Source organism: Populus nigra, chromosome 3 (assembly GCF_951802175.1).
Source record: "Populus nigra chromosome 3, ddPopNigr1.1, whole genome shotgun sequence".
NCBI classification, from domain to species: domain Eukaryota; kingdom Viridiplantae; phylum Streptophyta; class Magnoliopsida; order Malpighiales; family Salicaceae; genus Populus; species Populus nigra.
Window position 1 is genome coordinate 24,445,478 of NC_084854.1, and position 20,817 is coordinate 24,466,294.

A 20,817-nucleotide genomic window follows, 5' to 3' on the forward strand; every position below is an offset into this window, starting at 1 on the left:
AAAGTATTTATTGGTTAACATGTGTTAATTCATCTACCCATAATCTTGTTTTATATTGGATTGATTCCTAATCCAATTTAATAAGTATGATTTTTAAAGTTTTGTGAGATAATACAAATAGAATTTGGAAGGAAAAAAACAGAAAATTAAAAAAAAAAAAACAGGAAGAATGTCAAAGGTTTTTAGTAGTAAAGATAAAAATTGAAATTATTTTTTTTAAAAAGGGTAATATTGAAAGATTTTAACCTATAGGGATAAAGGTGAAGCATTAGTGAATCTTTAAGAGCAAAAAAGTAGTTTAGCCGAAAAAACACTAAGAAGCCCAATGAGTTACATTATGGACCCGAATAGTTACACCTTTTATGGGCTTCTTGAGTTCAAAGAGACCAAGAATGGAAAGAAAACAATCCACAAGAGAATGGGCCAAGAGCCCAGGAAGATGGAACCTTCCCTTTGATTATACTTACAATCCAGTCCCTGCCAAGATTGGTGACAAATTAATTAATCCAAACAAAAGATTATTGCCAAGAACCAACCGTCAAAATAAAATTTAGAAATCCCATTTGGATAGAAAGGTTTTTCCCAAATTAGGAAAATCCAATTTTAATCTTAATAAACCTTAATTTGAAACATGAGTGACAAAATTGACAAGTTCAAGAAGCTTAACAGAGCATTAGTAATTATTTTTTAATTATTATTACTATAGATTAAAAAATCAACTTGAAAAGATCATCATCATTGGGTTATCGAATTAATTTATAGATTAGTGGCACTTTCTTTTTTCCTTGCAGAGTCAGGTTTAGCTATTTCTATTATTATGATTATTATTATTATTATTTTCTGTTGCTATTTTGGTTATTTCATATTAACAATGATATGGGAATTATTATATTGATTTCTATTTGGTTATTGATAGTGTTAGATTGGATTCAACATCACACCAAATAAACTAGGTTAAAAAAATAGAAAGACATGAACAAAGTTATATAATGTGAGATAGATATAATTGTGTTTGGTAGTGGTAATAAAAACAAAATAACTGTATTTAGTTGATAATGAACAGAACATGATAAAATATTAAAAAAATTATTTAATTTTTAATATATATTATTATCAAACTTGCATATTTTAAAAAATAATTATATATTTTAAAATTGCAAAAATTAACACCAAAATCATCAATGAAACAACTTTTTTTTATGAATACATTCATGTCTTTTTAATCAAATACATTTCTATCCCCATTATCCCTATTTCTTCTGCCCCATAATAATAATCAAATGTTATCTCATGAAGCCTTTGAGAAACTGATATCAACAGAAAATTAAACTAAAAGTACATCTATGGAGAGGAAAATTGATGCTATTATACATTCTAGATTAATAGAGTTCAACGTTCGCACATCTTAACTGCAATGGCCGAACCACCTACTGAACTCTTCCGCCTTTTTTTACACCCAAAAGCAATCTATGGATTGACATGGAGATCAAAAAAAATGGGATGCCTAGGTCAATCATGTAGCCGCACCACCTCTGACTTATCCGTGTCGCTGTGTACAGCATAAAAACTTTGGTGTTGTCAGATGTCCAAATGATCAACGTTAATCATTCTTGCCGCTTTCTGAATAAGTTCCTTGCGGCCATCCACCTGAAAGAAAACCATAAAAAAAAAGTTACATTGGAACATTATCACCATGGATCAGTAATTCCAGCAGTTACATGATCTAATTTATGTGATGATTCACACTTCAATGGAATGGTCTTTCAAGCATTTCTTGGTGCAAATTTTCCCAAGCAAGCAAGAACAAGCACACATGCATATTATATACACATTGTAAAGGGAAAGAGAACTAGATCCCGTTTATTTGCTAGAAAGTAGTTTTTTTTTTAAAGTAAATTCCGAGAAAAGTGAATTCCGGGAAAGTATTTTCCGATGTTTGGTAGTGTAATGAAAAATAAATCGGAAAACACTTTCCAGTGTTTGGTTATGTTATGAAAAATGAGCTGGAAAATGACTTATTAATTTTTTTTTTCAAGTTTATTAAAATAATGAGAAACAAATCTTACAAATTAAAAAATTGAATGAGAATGAAATTGAAATAAAATATAATTTCATAAATTATCTCAGATAAAATAAATAATAATCAAAATAATAGAGATCAAATAAAAAATAAAAAAATTGAAAGATGAAGAAATTAAAATAATAATAATTATCATTTCATAAATTATTTCAAATAAAATAAGTAACAATCAAAAGAATGATGACCAAATTTGATAGATAAAAAATTTCAATAAAAAAATGATAAGGAAAAAGCAAATAGCAATTATAAAAATAAGAACCAAAGTTAATATAAAAATTAAATTTTAAGAGATGAAATTAAAAAATATATATTCAAAACAAAATATATATAACAATCAAAATTTTGAGGATTAAATTTGATATAATCAGCAAATAATGACATTTCTAAATTTTCACAACTTCCGGAAAGTGTTTTCCACCCAAATTTTTCAGGTAAACACTTTCCTGAAAACCAAGCCAAATTTTCCTTTAACTGGAAAATGTTTTCCGTTGACCAACTTTCCTAATAGCAAACAAACACATGAAAGTTTGGAAAGTGGTTTCCCGGAAATCACTTTCTGGAAAACAAACACAGCCAAAAGAGAAAACACTTTCCTGGAAACCAAGTCAAATTTTCCTTTGACTGGAAAGTGTTTTCCATTGACCACCTTTCCTAATGGCAAACAAACACAGGAAAACCTGGAAAGTGGTTTCTCGGAAACTACTTTCCGGGAAACAAACATGACCCTAGTCTAAGATACAATTCCCCTGAAAAATGCTTTTAGTGTATTATTATTAAGTTGTCTCCTTATCAATCTATTTTCCTATGTTCATTTGTATCCTCAGGAAGTTCCCTGGAAAATTTACACGATTCCTTTTATCACTGTTTAGATATGTTATTTGGTTTTTTCATCTCTTCTGCATTTAAAACGCTGCCCTTTACTGTTTCTAAGACACAAAGGTCCCAAGTTCAATTTTGATAAAAGAAAAGGCAATAATAGTAGTTCATTAATAGCTCCTTCCAGGAAGTTCAAAAGGAGCCAGCTGGCTCAAGTTTATTGTAATTTGCAACCTGAACATTCGTGTGCAAGATATAACTTACCCGGGTACCCATAAGAGATGAAAAGACAACACTGGCCTCTGCTGCATCTTCAACCACTAATTGTTTCAGCAGCCTTTGCTCTGGGTCCATTGTTGTTTCCCACAGTTGTGCAGGCATCATTTCCCCCAAGCCTGTATTTTACAAACACATGTTAGAATATCCAAATCTCAACTGTTAATTGAAGATTCATGCATATACTTTCTGAGGTTTTGAAGATTTTAGGAGAGGGTGAAATGTATATATTCATCTGCATGCATGTGTGCGTGTGACCCAGGGGAAAGTATGTCATACTGCATCATCATATTGCACCAAATAGATTCAGTAACAGAATTCTTTATTACACTATTGACTATATAGCACATACATGGCTGAATTTCAACTACGAAGTTAGATAAGAATGCACATGACCATTCGATGATCTATAACAGCCTGTGTTTTCCATTTAGAAACGAAAAACATTAATGCATTGCTAGTTGACAGAATGAATGGAATGCGGGGGAAAGTCTCATAAATAGACAATTATGTTCGTGTTACAGTTAATAGATCTTACCTTTGAACCTTTGCATGTTGTATGATGCATTTTGAGGGAATGAACTTTGAATCTTTCTGAGTTCTGCATCATCAAAACAATAGTAAACCTGCTTTCCCCTCTCAACCTGGTCATGTCAGTTGGAAAATGAAAGAAACAAATTGGCCGATGGATAATAATTTAGAAATCAACTCTCACAGGGATCCATCATATAAACAAACCAACCTTATATAGGGGTGGCACACCAACATAAATGCAGCCTTCATCAAATAAAGCTCTCTGCACAGAAGGTTTCCATAATTGTACATCTCTCCTTCAATTTTTTTTAAGGCATTTAAAAGTTGTTTATTTCTCTCATTTATTTATTTTAAGAGGAAATGTTTGTTGAGACAAATTTCTCCATTATCTACCTGATATCTAAAGAAGAAAGTCAGCAGAAGAGTTCGGATGTGAGCACCGTCCACATCAGCATCTGTTAAGATGATGATCCTATGATAACGAAGAGCATCTTTTTTAAAATCCTCTCCCTGTAACCAAGAAGATTTCACACATGAAGTAAGAAAAGCAGTTCAGATGATAAAACCAAGAAGTGACAAGTAAAAGAAAAAAACAAAGCAATGAGAAAAGGACTTTACCTTCACTCCAAGTCCAAGGGCAAGTATAAGATTTTGGATCTCTTCATTTTTGTACATTGCCTCCTCATCTCTTCTTTCTATATTCAGAATTTTACCCCTCAAAGGGAGAATAGCCTGCAGTAACAAGTTTCAGTGATCAATATTCTACAGTCATCCCAAGTTATTCTAGAGTGCAGGTAAGACATTACAATCAGAAACAGCAGCACCATTATCCCAAATGAGTTCTAACTTACTTGGGATAATAAAACTGTTCGAGACCATTGAGACATTGTAGTTGATACAAGCTCATTCCATGAAAACAGAATAAACCATCCCAATTGTTTACTGTTTATTAAACATGTTTCAGCAATTGCCTGCAGATTAAACACCACCGCACATTCAGTGTAATTACCTGAAAGCGTCGATCACGGCCTTGTTTGGCACTCCCTCCAGCTGAATCTCCTTCAACTATAAAAATTTCTGCGAACATCAAAGGACAATTAAATAACATGCTAGAAAGACAAATGAGACCAACAGACTTTAATTCTTATTTTCTGAAAGTCCATCTAAACTCAACACAGAACTAGGTTTATCATTTACCTACATGGCAAATTAGTCATGCTAAGCATATAAACTAACAAAAATGTCCACAGCTTGTTGAAGTGGGTGCTAAAGGATCATTTTGAAACTAGTAATGACACCAGTTGAATTTTAGCATTGTTGGAGCCATATGACTTGCTCCTAAAGCAGAAATGACATAATTGGAGGATCTTGATCCAACCAAAGACACTTGCAATAATGAACAAATTGCAGGGGTCAGAAGTGATTATCGGATGAATGAATAAATAACTCACTCTGCCGCATGTGTAAATTCTCAAGGATCTTTCTTAAACTCACATGTCAGGCAATTGATCAGTAATCCAACCATGCTTGTAATTGATAAATGATGTCCACTTGATTGAACAAAGGCAAGACAACTCAAATGGCATGAATAACATAAGATGTATGGTCATTATTATAGAATTTCTAAAATCCCATGAAGGTCAAACAAGTTTCATATTAAAAGCACAAAAGAAAAAAAAAATAGAACAGCTACCAGATTCTTCAGGATCTGTAGATGAGCAATCAGCCAGTTTTCCTGGAAGAGATGATGATTTCAAAACACTTTTTTGTCTCACCAATTCTCTTGCCCTCTTTGCTGCCAAAGCTGCCTTTAATGAAAAAAAGACAGAAAATTTCAAGGTTTAAGACCAGCAGAAACACAATATTTGAGAGTTCTTAAAAAAAGACTTTTACAGAATGATGATTGAATCACAAAAGATAATGAAGAAAAAAGAGTCCTGACAACAAAGATACCTTGAGAGCATTTAGAGACTTTGATAAGATTGAATCAAGAACATCAGGATGCAACTCCAAATATTCAGTAAGATACTCCTGGACAGATTGCTCTACCACTTTCCGCACCTCCGGATTTCCCAACCTTGTCTTTCAGACATGCAGAAAAGCCAGTAATGGATGGTATGAACAGCTTGAGAGTGGCAACACCAGCAATAAGCTGGAGAAATCATCAGTAACTCTTGAAAATTATGATGGATGGACATACCTTTGTCTGACCTTCAAATTCTGGGCTTGGAACTTTGACTGAGATAATGCATGTCAATCCCTCCCTTACATGTTCACCGCTTAAACTAATATCCTTATCCTGCAATAAAACAGAAAAAATACTTTATCATAGTGAATACAACTACTTTAATCAGCAGTTCACCCAATCAATAATGAAATAGATTTCCATCTTCAATCTATTTAACTACTTCAAATCATTTCATTCAAATATGAACTGCTCTCCATGACCCAATACCATGTTTTGAAAGCATCTTATGCCAAAGAAACCAAGTTTGTGTTCTAGCTTCCAATTGTAATATGGTAACTTTGCTTTTGGAACTTTCTGTTATAAATGAAGGGCAGAGAAAACCTCAAAGGGTATGGCAGAGCATAAAATTCTTAGGAGGCAGCTGTAAATGAACAAAGATGGGTGGGAGGGAAAACCTCAAAGATAGTGAGTGAAGGTAGCTAAACAACCAAGAGAAAGGATGCTGAAATTCAAGAGTGGCCAACAACATGCAACAAGGGACGTACCTTAATGACTTTTGACTTTTTCCCAAAGTTATTGAGAGTTCTTGTCAATGAAGCCTTCACCCCATCTATATGGGTTCCACCATCAACAGTACGTATGCTATTAGCATATCCCAGGATTGTATCTGAGTAAGCATCAGAACACCTGGTAAAGAAAGGAGAAAAGTTAAAGCACATAGGTTGTTGAAGGAATGGCTGTCAACAATATGTAGAAATAGTATTCAATGCAGCAATTTTGAGACAAAAGACATTAACATTCTTGATGCATACGGAAAGGAAAACAATATTGGGAGGAAGCATATGCACTGGTAGATAGTAGTTTACCATTGGAGAGCCATATCAATTGCAATTCCATCTACTTCTTTTCTGAAACTCACAACATCATGAAGCGATTTCTGGATCAAATAACCATAAGTCAACATTCAATCCAACAAATAGACATGTCCAAATGACATAGCCATATCCATGTCGGAATTCTTTTTTGTAGCTGTCAAAGAACCTGATATTATTAGGATCCCTAATCCCTCAAGGAGTTGCAAGGTAAAAGACCTAAACCAGAGGCAGATTATTGTCACTCACAAATGGGTCATACCAACCCACCTCCAATTAATAGGGTATACCCTTCCTGAACCAATAAAATGCATCAAAAGGAAGTCCCATCCTGGACTCCACACCACCCATGATTTATCAAAAAAGCCTGCATCACATGTCTCAACCTACCAGGAAGTATGTAATGTATCAAGAAATGCAAGGATAGATGTGGTTTCTCAACCATTGACAGGGGCATAGATGTCACCAACCATAAATCTATTATTTAAGAGCAAATCACCAACCATAAACTTCCACTCACAATGGATAAGGCAGATGGAGCGTGTCTCTTAAGGGGCCAAAAGAAAGTCACAGAGTCTGGTTTTTTTTTTCTTTCCCCTTAATAATTTTCGTTAGTCCTCAATTATGTTATTTCATCAGCAAAGACAAACCCAACCATAAGAACCTAAGTATCATCTTTATCCCATCATGAATTTGGAAGACTGAGAGTTTGCTAACTTGCTAAACGAGATAATATAACAAAACAAAGGTTGTAGGCATTAAAATAACTGCCAAGAGAGTTGCTCAAAAAAATATAATAATACCTTACCTTATCAGAATTTAGCCAATTCACATATTCAATCAATCCACCTGCATAGAAATGTTCATCATACTGATTCTTCTCCGGATCATTGTCCTCTTTTTTCAATGAAATAGCAAGCTGCAAAGGCAAATCGAGAAGAGACAGCATACCAATTAATGAAAAAGCAAGCATTGCATCAAATTGCAAAGCTATCCAATCACATGAAGAAAATAGATAATAGCCAAGGTCAATTATTCCCAAGTAGAAAACCCATTTGTGATGAAAAGTAAAAAGGATCAGAATAATCATTTGATTATTCCTCAAGTAGAAAATCGATTTGTGATGAAAGAGTAGGGATCAATAGGATTAAGGCTGACATGATAAAAAGTAACAGCTCTACCTTTGGGTTCAAAAATGCAAGCTCCCTAACCCGTCCACCTATTGTGTTGTAGTCAAACTGAATCTCAGTGGTGAATACTGCAAAAGAATTTAGAAGTCAACAGAAAAAAGAGATTGTCAGAAAAAAAATTTCAATAAACGAAGAATGGTGCATTATGAGGAGAAGTACATAAATGAGTCTATGAATACAACATTCACCACCAAAAAAAGAAAAAGAAAAAAAAATAAGCAAAGAAAACTGAAGGGAGAAGTGGAGCCCAATACTGTTGAACATCAGAAACTCCTCTAAAGGCCCATGAAGCATTACATTGTGAAGAGGCAAACACTATTCTATCCCATATTGTAAACAAACATTGAGAACTGGGTAATGAAGCATAAAATAGCAACCATAAAAATTATATGGGTTTTCAAAAGTCGAGGAAAACCTTCTTTGTCAGGCCAGAATCTGATGCGAGTCCCTTTTTGGTCTTTTGATTCAGCTGAAAGTTCATAACACATTAGAGTTGTCACAGGGTTTCCACGAGAATATTTCTGCTGGTATTCCTTTCCATCACGCCAAACTGTAACTTCTAGTTCCTGTGATTTAAGATGTGACAAATTTTACAGAAGTCAACATTTTCTACATTGTGGTAATTGGTAGCCAAGAAGTAAACCTTAAGGGAAAGGCAAAGCAAGACATGGACAGTGAAGAAGCTCATAAATTCCACAAATTCTCCATTGTCATAAATAAGGAAATTTCAATTCCCTGCAAAGGGATTGCCCTTGGACATTGCCTCTAATTTAAAATATTCTGGATACAGAATATTTATGTCACATTAATTTAAAATCATAATAATGCTAGTAAGATTCTATGAATTCAGTCCATTCTTAAAGCAGTCCACCTCCTGGTGTTGTAGGTTAACATGTGCCTCTACAAGTAACTAAAAAAGTCCAAAACATAATTGAGACATACCTCAGACAAAGCATTGACAACAGATAAACCCACACCATGTAGCCCACCAGAGACACTATATCCACTGTTAGAACCACCAAATTTGCCGCCAGCATGTAAGACCTGAAATGAAAAAAAAACTTTCGAAACACAATCTAATACATGACAACAAGAGGAAGAAAAAAGAAAAAAATTACAATAACAGTGTGGATAAACTACAAGTACATTTACTTGAATGTTTAAACTAATATTTTAAAATTCAGGTTTCATAAAAATAAAAATAAAACACTCAGCACACTCCAAATATCATGCTTCTATCAAGCAAAAAATGCATTCAGCACCTTAAAACCCTTAAATATGATGGATAGAAATAGTCATATATTAAGATGGCCAGTTGACCATGCATTTTACCGTTAACACAGTCTCCAAGGCAGATTTCTTTGTCACCTGATGCAAGTCAGTGGGAATCTGTAAACAAGTAAAACAGAGAAGCATGTGAGTGTAGCAGTAAAATACATGATGAATCTAAGGCAATCATCAAAACAAAATTCTTATTGTCAAATAAGAAATCTTCAAGGGAAAATGGTAAGCAGTGGAACTCAATTTAAAGTGAATACAGGTCCGTTGAAAAAAAATGAAAAAGAAAATGGCTTGGAAATGGAATAACTTCTTGTCTCGTGATTACACGGGTATTTAGGTCCATTAAAAAAGAAAAGAAAAGTAACATCATGATCATTACATTTCAAAAGGCACACTCTAAATTATATTCTGAAAAGAGCATCAAATTGTTTACAGTGACATGTCAAAGCATAAACTAACAATATTCTCCAAACTAGCATCCTCTCCGACACAAACAAGCCCTGGAAAGAATTGAATGTCAAAGCATGAATAACAATGGGAAAGTCAGATGCATAAACTGACAAGGTTAATTATTGGAATTAGAAGAAAAAAATCTATAATAAAAGGTAATGACAATAACTAAAATAACAAAAAAATCCTCATACCCCACGCCCATTGTCAGTAATGCTAATGGAATTATCCGAATGCAGAACAACATTTATCTTTGAAGCATATCCTGCTTGGGCCTCATCAACAGCATTATCTAATATCTCATACACCTATTAAAAAGAACCACAACCAATTAAAAAAAAAAAAACCTTGTTTCCAATTTACCTAAGATAAACTGAGTAAAATAGAACCTAGAATCCGCAATGACAAAAGAGAGGTAACAATATAAATTACCAAATGGTGCAGACCACGCGGTCCCGTACTTCCAATATACATCCCTGGCCTTTTCCTTACAGGCTCTAATCCTTTCAACACCTAGACATATCAAAACAGAACTCATCAAACCCCTCATTATTTACAAAGCATCCATTACTTACAAATTACAAAAAAAAAAGACTTTTGTTTATATAAATTTTCACCTGAATTTGATCAGACCCATAAGCTTTCGAGCTCGCGCTTTCTTTCTGTGAATCAGTTGCTGCACTGGTAGACATTAAAGCTCTTGGTGAGACCCCATTTTGCACCAAAAATCTACTTGGAACCGTCCTCAATGGAAAACTCACCCTGTAATTACACAAAAACAAACAAATAATTCAAAATCTTAAAGTTCGGATTTTTAAAACCCTAGAAAAACCAAAACCCCTTCTTTCACCATAATTTTTTTTTATATAAAACTCTTAACCTACATTAATTTTTAACAAAAAACCCATAACTTTTTTTCCTCTAATTTCCCATTTTTCCACCCATAAAAGAGCTCAAAAGCACCAAAAATGCAACTTTCCCTTGATTTATCTCGCGATTTCAACAAACAGAAACTAACCAATGAAAAAGAGAGTAAAAGAGCAAAGAAAATACCTTGGCTTGAAGGAGACTAAGGGGCGGGAGAGAGAAGAGAATGAGTGAGACCAAGTAACAGAAGAAGAGGAGGAGGAGGTCATGGTAGCTCTAAGTAAAGAGATGCAGTGTCTACTGCTGTTGTGAGGTTTTAGAAGAAGACGCGCCATTGTTTTTTGCTCGTATGTTTTTTTTTAGCCCAAAGCAATTAGAGTCTTTGTTGATTTTTTTTTTTTTTAAAAAAAAAAGCTGGTCGATTTCCCTCCTCCTCTTCCTTGTGGGTCAAATGTTTAGGGCTTCAATTTCTAGCAACCCATGAAGAGATTCTATTTTTATGGCCCATTGGTACCGTGTCCACGAAGTCAAATATGGGCTTTGAAAATATAAACCTAAAATGTTGTGTTTGGGCTTAGCCTATAAGCAAAGCCCACCGCCATGATTACCTATAAATCTCATTTTTATGTGAGTAAGAGAACGACAATGTACTAGGTTTGGAAATAGCTTATAGTATGTCTTTTTCATGGAGTATTCTCTAGTCAGTTTGAGTACAAAGAGACTAGCTTCATCTTATAAAACTTGTGAAAAATAGGTTATGGTCATAGTTAAGAGTATAAGACTTTTTAAAATTTTACTTTGATCCAAATGTATAATTGGTATTGTGGTAGCGGTTGTGGTTAGGATTTGAAAAAAATTATTTTATAAAAAGTGCTTTTAGTTGAGGTTAATTTTGTATTTATGTATGTTTGGTTAAAACTGTGGTTGAAATTGAGGTTGAACAAAAAGTAGTTTAATGTATTTGGTTAATAATACTTTTAAAATTGAGGTTATAAAATAATTTTAAAAAATATATATTAATATTTATGCTTTTTAATTTAAATATTGTAGATTTAACTATTATTATTATATCATGAATTGCAATCAAATTCTGCAAATGCTATGTCATCAAATGATTTCCGTCTAATTTATATAGTGTTATTGAATAATGTTAAACACTAGTTTTTTTTAATAAAACACAATTAAAAAATTAAAAATATTTTTTATTTTTTATTTTATTGAGTCGGACCCGATTCAATGCATGTTGAGCTTTGAACCGAATCTGATCCGGCCGGAACTGGTCCGACCAGAATAGTGTAACAATGCAATTAGCATGAACAGTGTATCAATGTACACTGTTCATGCTAGTTGCACTGTTCAGTGAACAATGCAATTAGCATAACAGTGCACGAAAAGTAGGAATTCCTTACTTTTCTTTCCCTGCGTTTCGAACGCAAAAATAATGCAGGATCCATGCACAGTAAATCTCATTTTCATCTTTACCAAACGGCTTCAATATGTGCTTTAATTAAAATGCAGCCGCGGCGGGACAAACATGTTTATTTCTTTTCAGTCTACCTCTTAAGTTTTCCACACTTTTTAAAAAGAAATTTTAATTAATATATATATTAAAAGGTGAGTGTGAAATTTTTAAAAGGATAAAATGGTAAATTAATTGCTTCAATCCATAGTAATTATTAACCTGGATAGATTTTCTAAGCCTGGATTAATCTTTTAAATTCACAATCATGAAATTGTAGATCTAAATTTAATAGGTTGAAGGATAAAATTGAAAAAAAAATATTAATTTAAATTTAAACACTAACCAATTTATATTTGTCTTTTTTGTATTTATTTTTTTATCTTAAAACACAAACCAAACACAACATTAATTAAGGAATAAGCGAGCCTAAAAAAATATTAAACCTAAAATATATGTTTTAATCTTAATCAAGTTACATAACATTGATATTAAGAAAAATGCTAAATTAACGGGTTTTACATGAATGGGTATCACTTATTTGATAAATTTACACATGCAATTCATATTCAAGTAATTTGAACTATTTATATTTTTTTGGTGAAAGTTTATTTATAGTATTTACTGCATGGAGAATGGCATCATGATAAACAATTAAAGTGAATTTCTGAAATTCAATTACTTGGCAAATTGATACAAGGTTGCATCCTTTCCTGTGCACTAATAAATTCTAGGGTTGGTAGAGTAATAAATAGATCATACTAAAAGTTGAAGAAATAAGATAATCATTAAAAAAAAAAGTTGATTCCATTGTGAAGACAGAAAACTATACTACATAATCTCATTGAACAAATTAAAAATAAAATGCATACAATTTCCACCCCCTAAATTATATAAACATCCATTCTACCATGAAGACATCATAGAAAGATTTCTGATATTAATTCATCAAAAATTAAAAATAACATGATGAATTAAGCGACTAGATAATTGATTTTTTTTTAAATACAATACACCCTATTATCTAACAATAATAAAAAGAATAGCAAATAAATGAATTTTATAACATAATGTTAACAAACACGCATAGAAATATTTATACATGGAGGGTGAAGGGAGGCAACCTTCGAAGCCACTTGAGAAACATGCATCAAACCTCTCGAGGCCCCTTAACAACTCAGTAACAAGTTGATAAAAGTGATCAAGTTGCCAACAGATTCATGAGAGGAACCTCCTTCTCTTATTGAAACGTCGAGCTTCTCCTTCAGCTGCATGGCCCTCATTTTGGTTTGCTTTCCTTCCTCACCCGCCATTAACCTTCTGATATAGTCCTCTATATTTCCTCTCTCCAATCTCTCCAACTGGATCCCAACTCTCCATAAATGACTAACCAGCCTTGCATTCACCTTCTGGTCTCCCACATGGGGCCAACAAAGCATAGGGACCCCTTCGCTAATACTCTCGATGGTTGAGTTCCAACCATTGTGAGTCCAAAATGCTCCTATAGTTTGATGCGCCAGCACCTCCTTTTGTGGTGCCCAGCTAACTATTCGACCTCTTTTCTTCGTAATATTTTCAAATTCTGTAGGCAAGAGATCGAACCCATTTGAGCCGTGGACCAAACCAGGTCGAATCACCCACAAAAATGGCTGACCACTATTGGCAAGCCCCCAGGCCATCTCAGCCAGTTCAGTTTCCGTTATCATAACCAAGCTACCAATGCTTACATAAATGACAGAATTTGACCTTTGTGTGTCAAGCCAAGAGATGCAGCTTTGCTCTTCGGTCAAAAAACTGCTTAGAGCAGCGTTTGAGTGCTTATGAAGAGGTCCAATATAGAACATTGGGGCTACAATTTTTGATTTGAATTTGTCACAGATTGCCTGTTCTAGGCAGCTAAGAGAGTTCCAAATTATAGCTGAAGCTGTCCTGGTTCCATCATCAATGGGATCAAAAACCCTGTCTACAACTTCTTGGCTGGATTTGTTGAACAATGGCATGTCCTTGACTCTTAAAAAAGGGATTTCATCAAGTGGTTCCTCCAATTGTTGTTCTGCTAGGAACAAATTAAAAAACAAGTGTGAATCCCATTAGAAAAACTAGAAGCCTTAAAGCAACTGGAGAGATCAAGTGTGTGCAAAAACTTGTTTAAGGATACCAACTGTTAAAATTGAAAGAAACAGGGGAAATTGCCTTAACCCTCATGAAATTTGAGGGCCGTAAAAAAATAAATAAATTTTATCCTACTAAAATACACTTTGACATATTAAGCCATAAACTTGCGAAATCAGCTAATTAATTTTTTAAAAAATATTACAAGTTTATCATTATGATTGATTTAATACTAAAAAATTCCATTATTTAAAAAAAGCTTAAAAAAATCAACTTTTCACTTTGTACCAAGACACAATTTATTATAAATTAAAATAGTGAACTAATCATTTTATCATTCTCAATCAAAATCATTTAATTAACTATTATAGGCAAAACAATCTTTTTCATAAAATTCATTTATTATTATTATATCAGGGACAAATTAGCCCTATAATATTTTAGATGCATAGTGCAATGATTTAAATAGCCTTTAAAATCAATTGTGATTTAAGGGATTTTTGATCTTTTAATACTTTTATTGCACACTAAAATGGTTGCATTACCTTCAAAGAAAAAAAAAATAGCACCGGGAGCTTTTTGTATTTTCATTATAATTTTTTAATCATAATCAATTTGAATAAGGGGAATTATATCTCTTAAAAAATATAAATATAATTAAAAAAAATAATAGATGCTTGCTCATGCTACGCAAACGACAACAAATAGGAGACACATGTATTCTTTAAACGACACATGTGACATTTCTTGACGGTCAAACACAGCCTTTCACAACGATGTTAGAAGTGCGTATCGTCCTCTTCCCAATAGTCAAGCGTGTGTGCACGATAGAGCAGCGATTGGGCTCTTGTGGATATTTTTTCTTTTTCTCCCATCTTTTTCTCTCATCACCTTGGATTTTGCACCAGCCCTTCCAAAGATTAAATTTGTCATGTTAGTTTTTATTTGTGTCAGTTTTGGTTATTATTATTTTTATTGTTATTTTTTTTAATACTTTTTTAATTTGATTATTTTTTAATTTTATCCCTCATCATTTTATTTCATTTAATTTTTGTATCTAATTTGGTCATAATTTTTTTGATTTAGTCCCTCAATATTTTTTTTAATTTAATTCCTCAACATTTTATTTTATTTTTTTTCAATTTAGTCCCTCAACATTTTCTTCGTTATCATTCTTCAACGTTTGCTTTTCTTGTAATTAAGCTTTAGATTTATTTTATTTTTCTCTTTATGAGATTATCTCATTCCCATCTTATTGAAATCTTTTAAGAATATTTAGAGGGTATTTTTTCATAGTATTAGATGACGTTCATTTTTTTCTATTAATCATTGATTTTTTTTTTATCAAATAAGATTATTGAAATTTTTTAAGAATATTTAGAGGGTATTTTTTCATAGTATTAGATGACGTTCATTTTTTTCTATTAATCATTAATTTTTTTAATTATATTATTAAATTAATAGGAATGATTAAATTTATTTGAATCAACGACTCCTATCTCGTGTTTTTCTTCGTAAAGCTTTTTCATAAATCTAAGAATTGTGGGGTTTATCGAATTGCCTTTCTTTTGTAGTGTCTCTAATCAAACAAAGAAAGCCGTCGTGGATTTAGAAGAATAAAACACCAAGCCTGTGAAAAATGTAAGATAAATTGTAATCAGATACTGTGAAAGGGGCCTTGATTTGACCTTAACACTTGAGCTAAATCTTCTCTTTTCACTTGGTGGATCTTTTAACATGGTTGTTGATTGCATTTTTCTATGCTTCAAATAATTGGTATATCTTGTATTATTTTAAAAAAACACAATTCAAAATAAATTTTATTTCATTCTAAATCTTGAAATGATCTCGGTTTATTCTGGATTTCTTAGAAAAATTTTGGTCAAGTTATTCTAGTTTCATTCCATTTCGTTATGTGAATACTATTTTTTTTTTATTTTTTTAATATATGTTTTTTCTTTTTAATTTTATAAAACAACATTTAGTTTATTGGAAATTAAACTTTATAGTTTGTTGTGCTTTACTATCTTTGTGATTATCTCTGTCTCATTATTTATGTTATGGATTTAACGAATTAACCCAATTAACTTAGTTTTTTTTTCTATTTGATATTTGATATTTTTTTTCTAATTTCATCATTTAACATCTTCGATATTTGGTTGGTCACGAATTAAGTTTTGTTATTTGTTTTGGTTTGTTTTTTATGAAGTTATCACAGTCTCATGATTCAGGTCATAGGTTTTGCGAGTTAATCTGGGTAAACTTAAAGTCATTTTATCGTGTCCCTTTATTTTTAAATTTTTTTTTTCTAATTTCATTATTCAACAATGAGTTTATTGGAAATTAAGCATTATAATTTGTTATGATTTCCTTTATTTAGGGTTATTATGGTTTCATGACCCGAGTCGCGGATTTAAAAGGTTAACTCGAGTTGACCTGAATTGATTCAATATATTATCGTCTTAATAATTTTTTTTAAAAAATGTCATCTTAATTTATTTTTAAGTCAAACCATACTTTTATCTGTCATCTAATTATCTTTAAAACCAATCAAGTTGATCACATCAGGATACTCTAAAACAAAATGTTTCTTTCAATTAAAAAAAAAACCATCAACAGTAAAGAATTAATAACCCAAAACCAGCCCCTTTCATCCTCAAACTCTTGAAAACACCTAGCAAGAGCTCTATCTTCATTCTTCTCTCTTTGCAATTGCAAGTGCCTACGATCTTCTTCCCTGATTTTCTTAAATTTTTAGTGTTTTCAAACCTCTTTCTCTCTACATCACACACCTTTTTTCGTTCTTTGTAAATCACTGCAAACCCGAAAAAATCAAGCAACCATCACTATGGTTTTCTCCAAGCCCACTAAATCTCCAATTACCCACCACACAATTCAAATTAAAAAGCCCCAGTTCTTGAAAGACTTAGATCCTACAAAAGCCAATTATAAAACAACCTTCAAAAGCAATTTAATCTTTGTCGTCATCATTTTGCCAAACCCAAAACTCACTACACTAGGAAACCAAAACAAAAATGAAGAAGAGGCACCAAACCAAGCAGTAAAAGAATTAATAAATTAAGAATTATAATTTTAAATTAGGATTTGTGATCTGATTTATTGTTTGAATAAACAATACGAAAACGCATATAAAAAATACATTTCTTCAAAAAAACTCAAGAATTTATTCTTTATTCCTTTATCAGAACCCAAATTTATATAATTCTATCAGGAAAGGAAAAGAAAGAAAACACAACATATGTGGACGTGAAAATTAAAAAAAAAAGAAAATACAACATATGTGGCCGTGAAAATTAAAAAAATGGCTTCAAATGAGAAATTCTTAGATCAAGGTTTATAACCTGGAAATTAAGGTAACTAAGTCCAATAAAAATTCTTTACAAGTCAGAGGATACTTTTTTCCCCCATTGCATCACATAAAAACCACATGAAGGTAAGGATACCAATTTTCGTCAGCAGATTAATTGTGGGAATTGGTTGACCTTTGGCTGGTCTATAATTTGACTTAATTATCAAAACCTTCCAAGCCAAGAGAAATGTACATAATTAATAAATAAAGTGGATCTAAATCTACCACTTTTTGCTTAGTTATATACTAATAAATATATCTCACATAAAATAAATAAAAAAATTAAAAGAAATTAAAAGCAGCCATCATAAACTTAAATATCTTGATGGTATTTTTATTAAAACAACATCATTTAATTTTATTTTTTATTTTCCTTGATGTTAAATGGCCTTACTTGAAGTCCATCGGGTCAAACTGGTTAATTTTTATTCCAATTAATTAAAAACTCAGGCCCAGTTTAGCTAGATTTATCAACTATATGTATAACTCAAAACGACAGTACCCGTATCATAACTTCTAAAAACTTGGTGAGTTATGGTTCAAGTTGTGTGGATATTATGCAGACAGTATGTTATATGAACAGCATCATTTTCTATGTATGTTTAACCGTACCTTGGATTGCAAGTAGATCACCCTTTTGCTTGAGAAGTGAAAGCCCATAGAAATTGGTGGCACTGCTTGTCCTCAAGACAATCCTTGGAATCTTCATATCATCTGCAACATCTACGGAAAAGAACATGACTGCGTCATGGATGATGCATGTTACAGGACCCTGTGTGCTGTTCGTTTGAATCCTTGACAAGCAATCATGGAATGGTGCTTTACACTTTGTGTTGAGTGTGTATAAGAACGTGACAACATCCCCTTTGAATATTTCACTAGGGCTGTTATCCAATCCATCAATGGATTCAAACAAGAAATCAGGGCGGTGAGGAGGGAATACTACTGGAGAGCTGGGCTGTGTTTCAGTAATGGTGATTAGGAAACCATGAGAATGAAGAATTGTGGCCAAGTGAAGCATTGGGTTCATGTGACCTTGCAAGGGGCAAGGGACAAGCAACAAATGACCTTTTCTCTTTCCGACTTGCTTGTTCTTCATGTTCCAGGCTTCTGTTTCTAGTTCCAGGTTCACTTGCATATCTTGCGATGTCCTTGATATATAAGGTTTATATGTTCTTGTACTGCTAAAGTTTAATTCCATTTTAAGGTGACAGCATAAATGGAAGACAACCTGGGAAGATAATGATTTTGAAAGGTTGAAAAGTAGATATATATCACTATAAATAGAAGTAGTTGGGATGATTTAACGAAAATATTGAGTTCTCAAGCCTGGAATGGAAAGTAGATATATATATCATTCACCTGTACTCTCACTGTAAAATAAAAATCCTTTCCATTTCATTCTTTGACGGTTATCACGTAAATAATTAACCAATTCATTAATTATATTCAATAAAATTATCTAAATAAAAAATAAATAATTTATATAAAAAATATTCTGAGTATATAATTGGCATTAATTATCTAATATAGTTGAATGGTAAATTTAAAATTTGTCCATGACAAAAAATAAAGGATACCTAACAAAACCATGCTACAACTACCCTTTTTTGTTAGGTATTACGGTCTTTTTTGTTTTTGTGTTTTAAAAATATTTTGAAAAAAATTTAAAAAATTTTATTTGTTTCTTTGCTTTAAATTAATATTTTTTTGGTAATTTTAAATCATTTTGATGCACTGATTTCAAAGATAATTTTAAAAAAATAAAAAATATATATTATTTTGATATATTTTTAAGTGAAAAGTAACCGCAACCACACTCCTAAACAGACAACTTCCAGCATCAGCAAACATATGCAAGAGTAACTAATTTGTTGTTAAACCTGGTATTGCTTTGCATGTTAACCTATTGACTTGTCAATTTATGATACGGTATAAACCAGGTTTTATATTGAACTAAATAAAATTTGACTCAGTCAAATTTAATTGATCCAATAAATCAATCATCAATTTACTTAACCTGATCAAAATATTGAAACAATAGAAGTGAAAATTCCATCTTCTTTAGAGTTTTTTTTATATATATAATAAGAGCTCAAGATACATCATTGCGGATAAAAATGACAATAAAAAAACACATTTGAATTTCATTTATATTTATATCTTATTCATTATTCATTACATAAAAATATTTAGTTATTCATACTTTATTTATCAAATATTCATTGAAATATCCATTACTCGAATGCTATCTATGATCCAGTATAAAATAAAAGAATAATATTTATATTTATTATGGGATAAAATAATTACATAAAAAAACAAAAGTCACTTGTTTGGATTGGATTGAATCCGGTCGAAATCTAATATTATTAGATGGGGATAAATTACAAAGCCTGATTATGGTGGATGAATATTGCAAGTTGAGGAGGTAACTTGCAACTTACAGGTTGATCAATTGACTGTCAATTGATCCAAATCTTCTCCTGTATCAATTCTTAAAGCAAGTCTAACAAGCCCACCCGAGTCATGGCTGCATCTGGCCATGGAGGTGACCAGGTCTGGACTCAACGATCCTTCAAATTGAAGGAGAAAGGACAGAAAATAATGCGTGGATGCGATTCATTGCCTGAAAGTAGCATGTTTTTTGTTTGTTTCTTTTTTTGTGTGTGGTGTGAAAGCTGTGAGCCTGTGACGTTTCTCACAGGTCCTCCATGTAATAATAACCGTTCAGCTCGGTGACATGTTTGTTTTTATAATTTAAAAATATTTTTAAAAATATTTAATTTTTTTTAATTTTTTTTATTTCAAATTAAAAAACATCACCATACCATGCTTCCATCAAGATGCAAAATCAGGGATGGCAACCACATCCAATGCCCTTTGTTTTGCCTAAATTAAGTTACAGCAGATACCAAGTGTATCATTTTTATTAAATTATATTATTTATTTTTAAGAAGATTTATCTTTTATTTATTTAAATAAATAAATTTAGTAAATATAGTTAGGTGAATGTTTTATTTTTACATTTTTTTTCTTGGTTATTATCAGACGACTTTTTTTATTTACATAAATAATTATTGATTTATTTAGTTTGATGATTATATAAAATTTTCAATTTATATTTAAAATTTTTCATCTCTAAAAAACACATTAAAATAACTTGCATACCTGTTATTTTTGTGAAAAAAAATATAACCCGCGATAACTTGCAAAACAAGTGGGTTAATATTCTATCGATCACCATTACTTAAAATAGTTATATAAAAAAACACTCACATATTCTATGAGCTTGTCTGGATAAATATTTATGGGATCAAGT

At 31.9% G+C, this 20,817-nt stretch overlaps 2 protein-coding genes across 4 annotated transcripts; both read right to left on the bottom strand.

Annotated features, from left to right (window-relative positions):
* Window positions 1-1,178: 1,178 nt before the first annotated feature.
* Window positions 1,179-10,922, bottom strand: LOC133690384 (DNA gyrase subunit B, chloroplastic/mitochondrial-like). Of its 2 annotated transcripts, none has more exons than XM_062110664.1 (21): window positions 10,741-10,922; window positions 10,305-10,368; window positions 10,120-10,200; window positions 9,882-9,995; window positions 9,289-9,345; window positions 8,899-9,000; window positions 8,372-8,522; window positions 7,948-8,024; window positions 7,575-7,685; window positions 6,761-6,831; window positions 6,440-6,581; window positions 5,907-6,005; window positions 5,660-5,788; window positions 5,400-5,514; window positions 4,716-4,783; window positions 4,325-4,438; window positions 4,100-4,216; window positions 3,915-3,968; window positions 3,711-3,816; window positions 3,161-3,291; window positions 1,179-1,647 (listed from the first exon to the last, which is right to left on the bottom strand). In XM_062110664.1, the coding sequence occupies exons 1-21, from the start codon at window positions 10,887-10,889 to the stop codon at window positions 1,579-1,581; spliced, it is 2,121 nt and encodes a 706-aa protein (XP_061966648.1). In that variant the 5' UTR covers window positions 10,890-10,922; the 3' UTR covers window positions 1,179-1,578. The 2 variants fall into 2 exon arrangements, with proteins under 2 accessions (XP_061966648.1, XP_061966647.1); XM_062110663.1 differs by having other exon boundaries at window positions 10,305-10,449.
* A 2,131-nt stretch (window positions 10,923-13,053) lies between these two features.
* LOC133689098 (UDP-glycosyltransferase 76B1-like) lies at window positions 13,054-18,977 on the bottom strand. Of its 2 annotated transcripts, none has more exons than XM_062108832.1 (2): window positions 18,108-18,977; window positions 13,054-14,069 (listed from the first exon to the last, which is right to left on the bottom strand). In XM_062108832.1, exons 1-2 carry the CDS (start codon window positions 18,694-18,696, stop codon window positions 13,183-13,185), a joined length of 1,476 nt encoding a protein of 491 aa, XP_061964816.1. In that variant the 5' UTR covers window positions 18,697-18,977; the 3' UTR covers window positions 13,054-13,182. The 2 variants fall into 2 exon arrangements, with proteins under 2 accessions (XP_061964816.1, XP_061964817.1); XM_062108833.1 differs by having other exon boundaries at window positions 13,054-14,066; window positions 18,108-18,974.
* Window positions 18,978-20,817: the final 1,840 nt, after the last annotated feature.

Coding starts and splice junctions, on each gene's coding strand:
- LOC133689098 (XM_062108832.1), bottom strand. CDS start 18,696: ATGGAATTAAACTTTAGCAGTACAAGAACATATAAACCTTATATATCA. Junction 14,070..18,107: donor TGATCTACTTGCAATCCAAG/GTACGGTTAAAC, acceptor ATTTGTTCCTAG/CAGAACAACAATTGGAGGAA.
- LOC133690384 (XM_062110663.1), bottom strand. CDS start 10,889: ATGGCGCGTCTTCTTCTAAAACCTCACAACAGCAGTAGACACTGCATC. Junction 10,450..10,740: donor TTAGTCTCCTTCAAGCCAAG/GTATTTTCTTTG, acceptor GTGTAATTACAG/GGTGAGTTTTCCATTGAGGA. Junction 1,648..3,160: donor CATCTCTTATGGGTACCCGG/GTAAGTTATATC, acceptor GTTTTCTTTCAG/GTGGATGGCCGCAAGGAACT.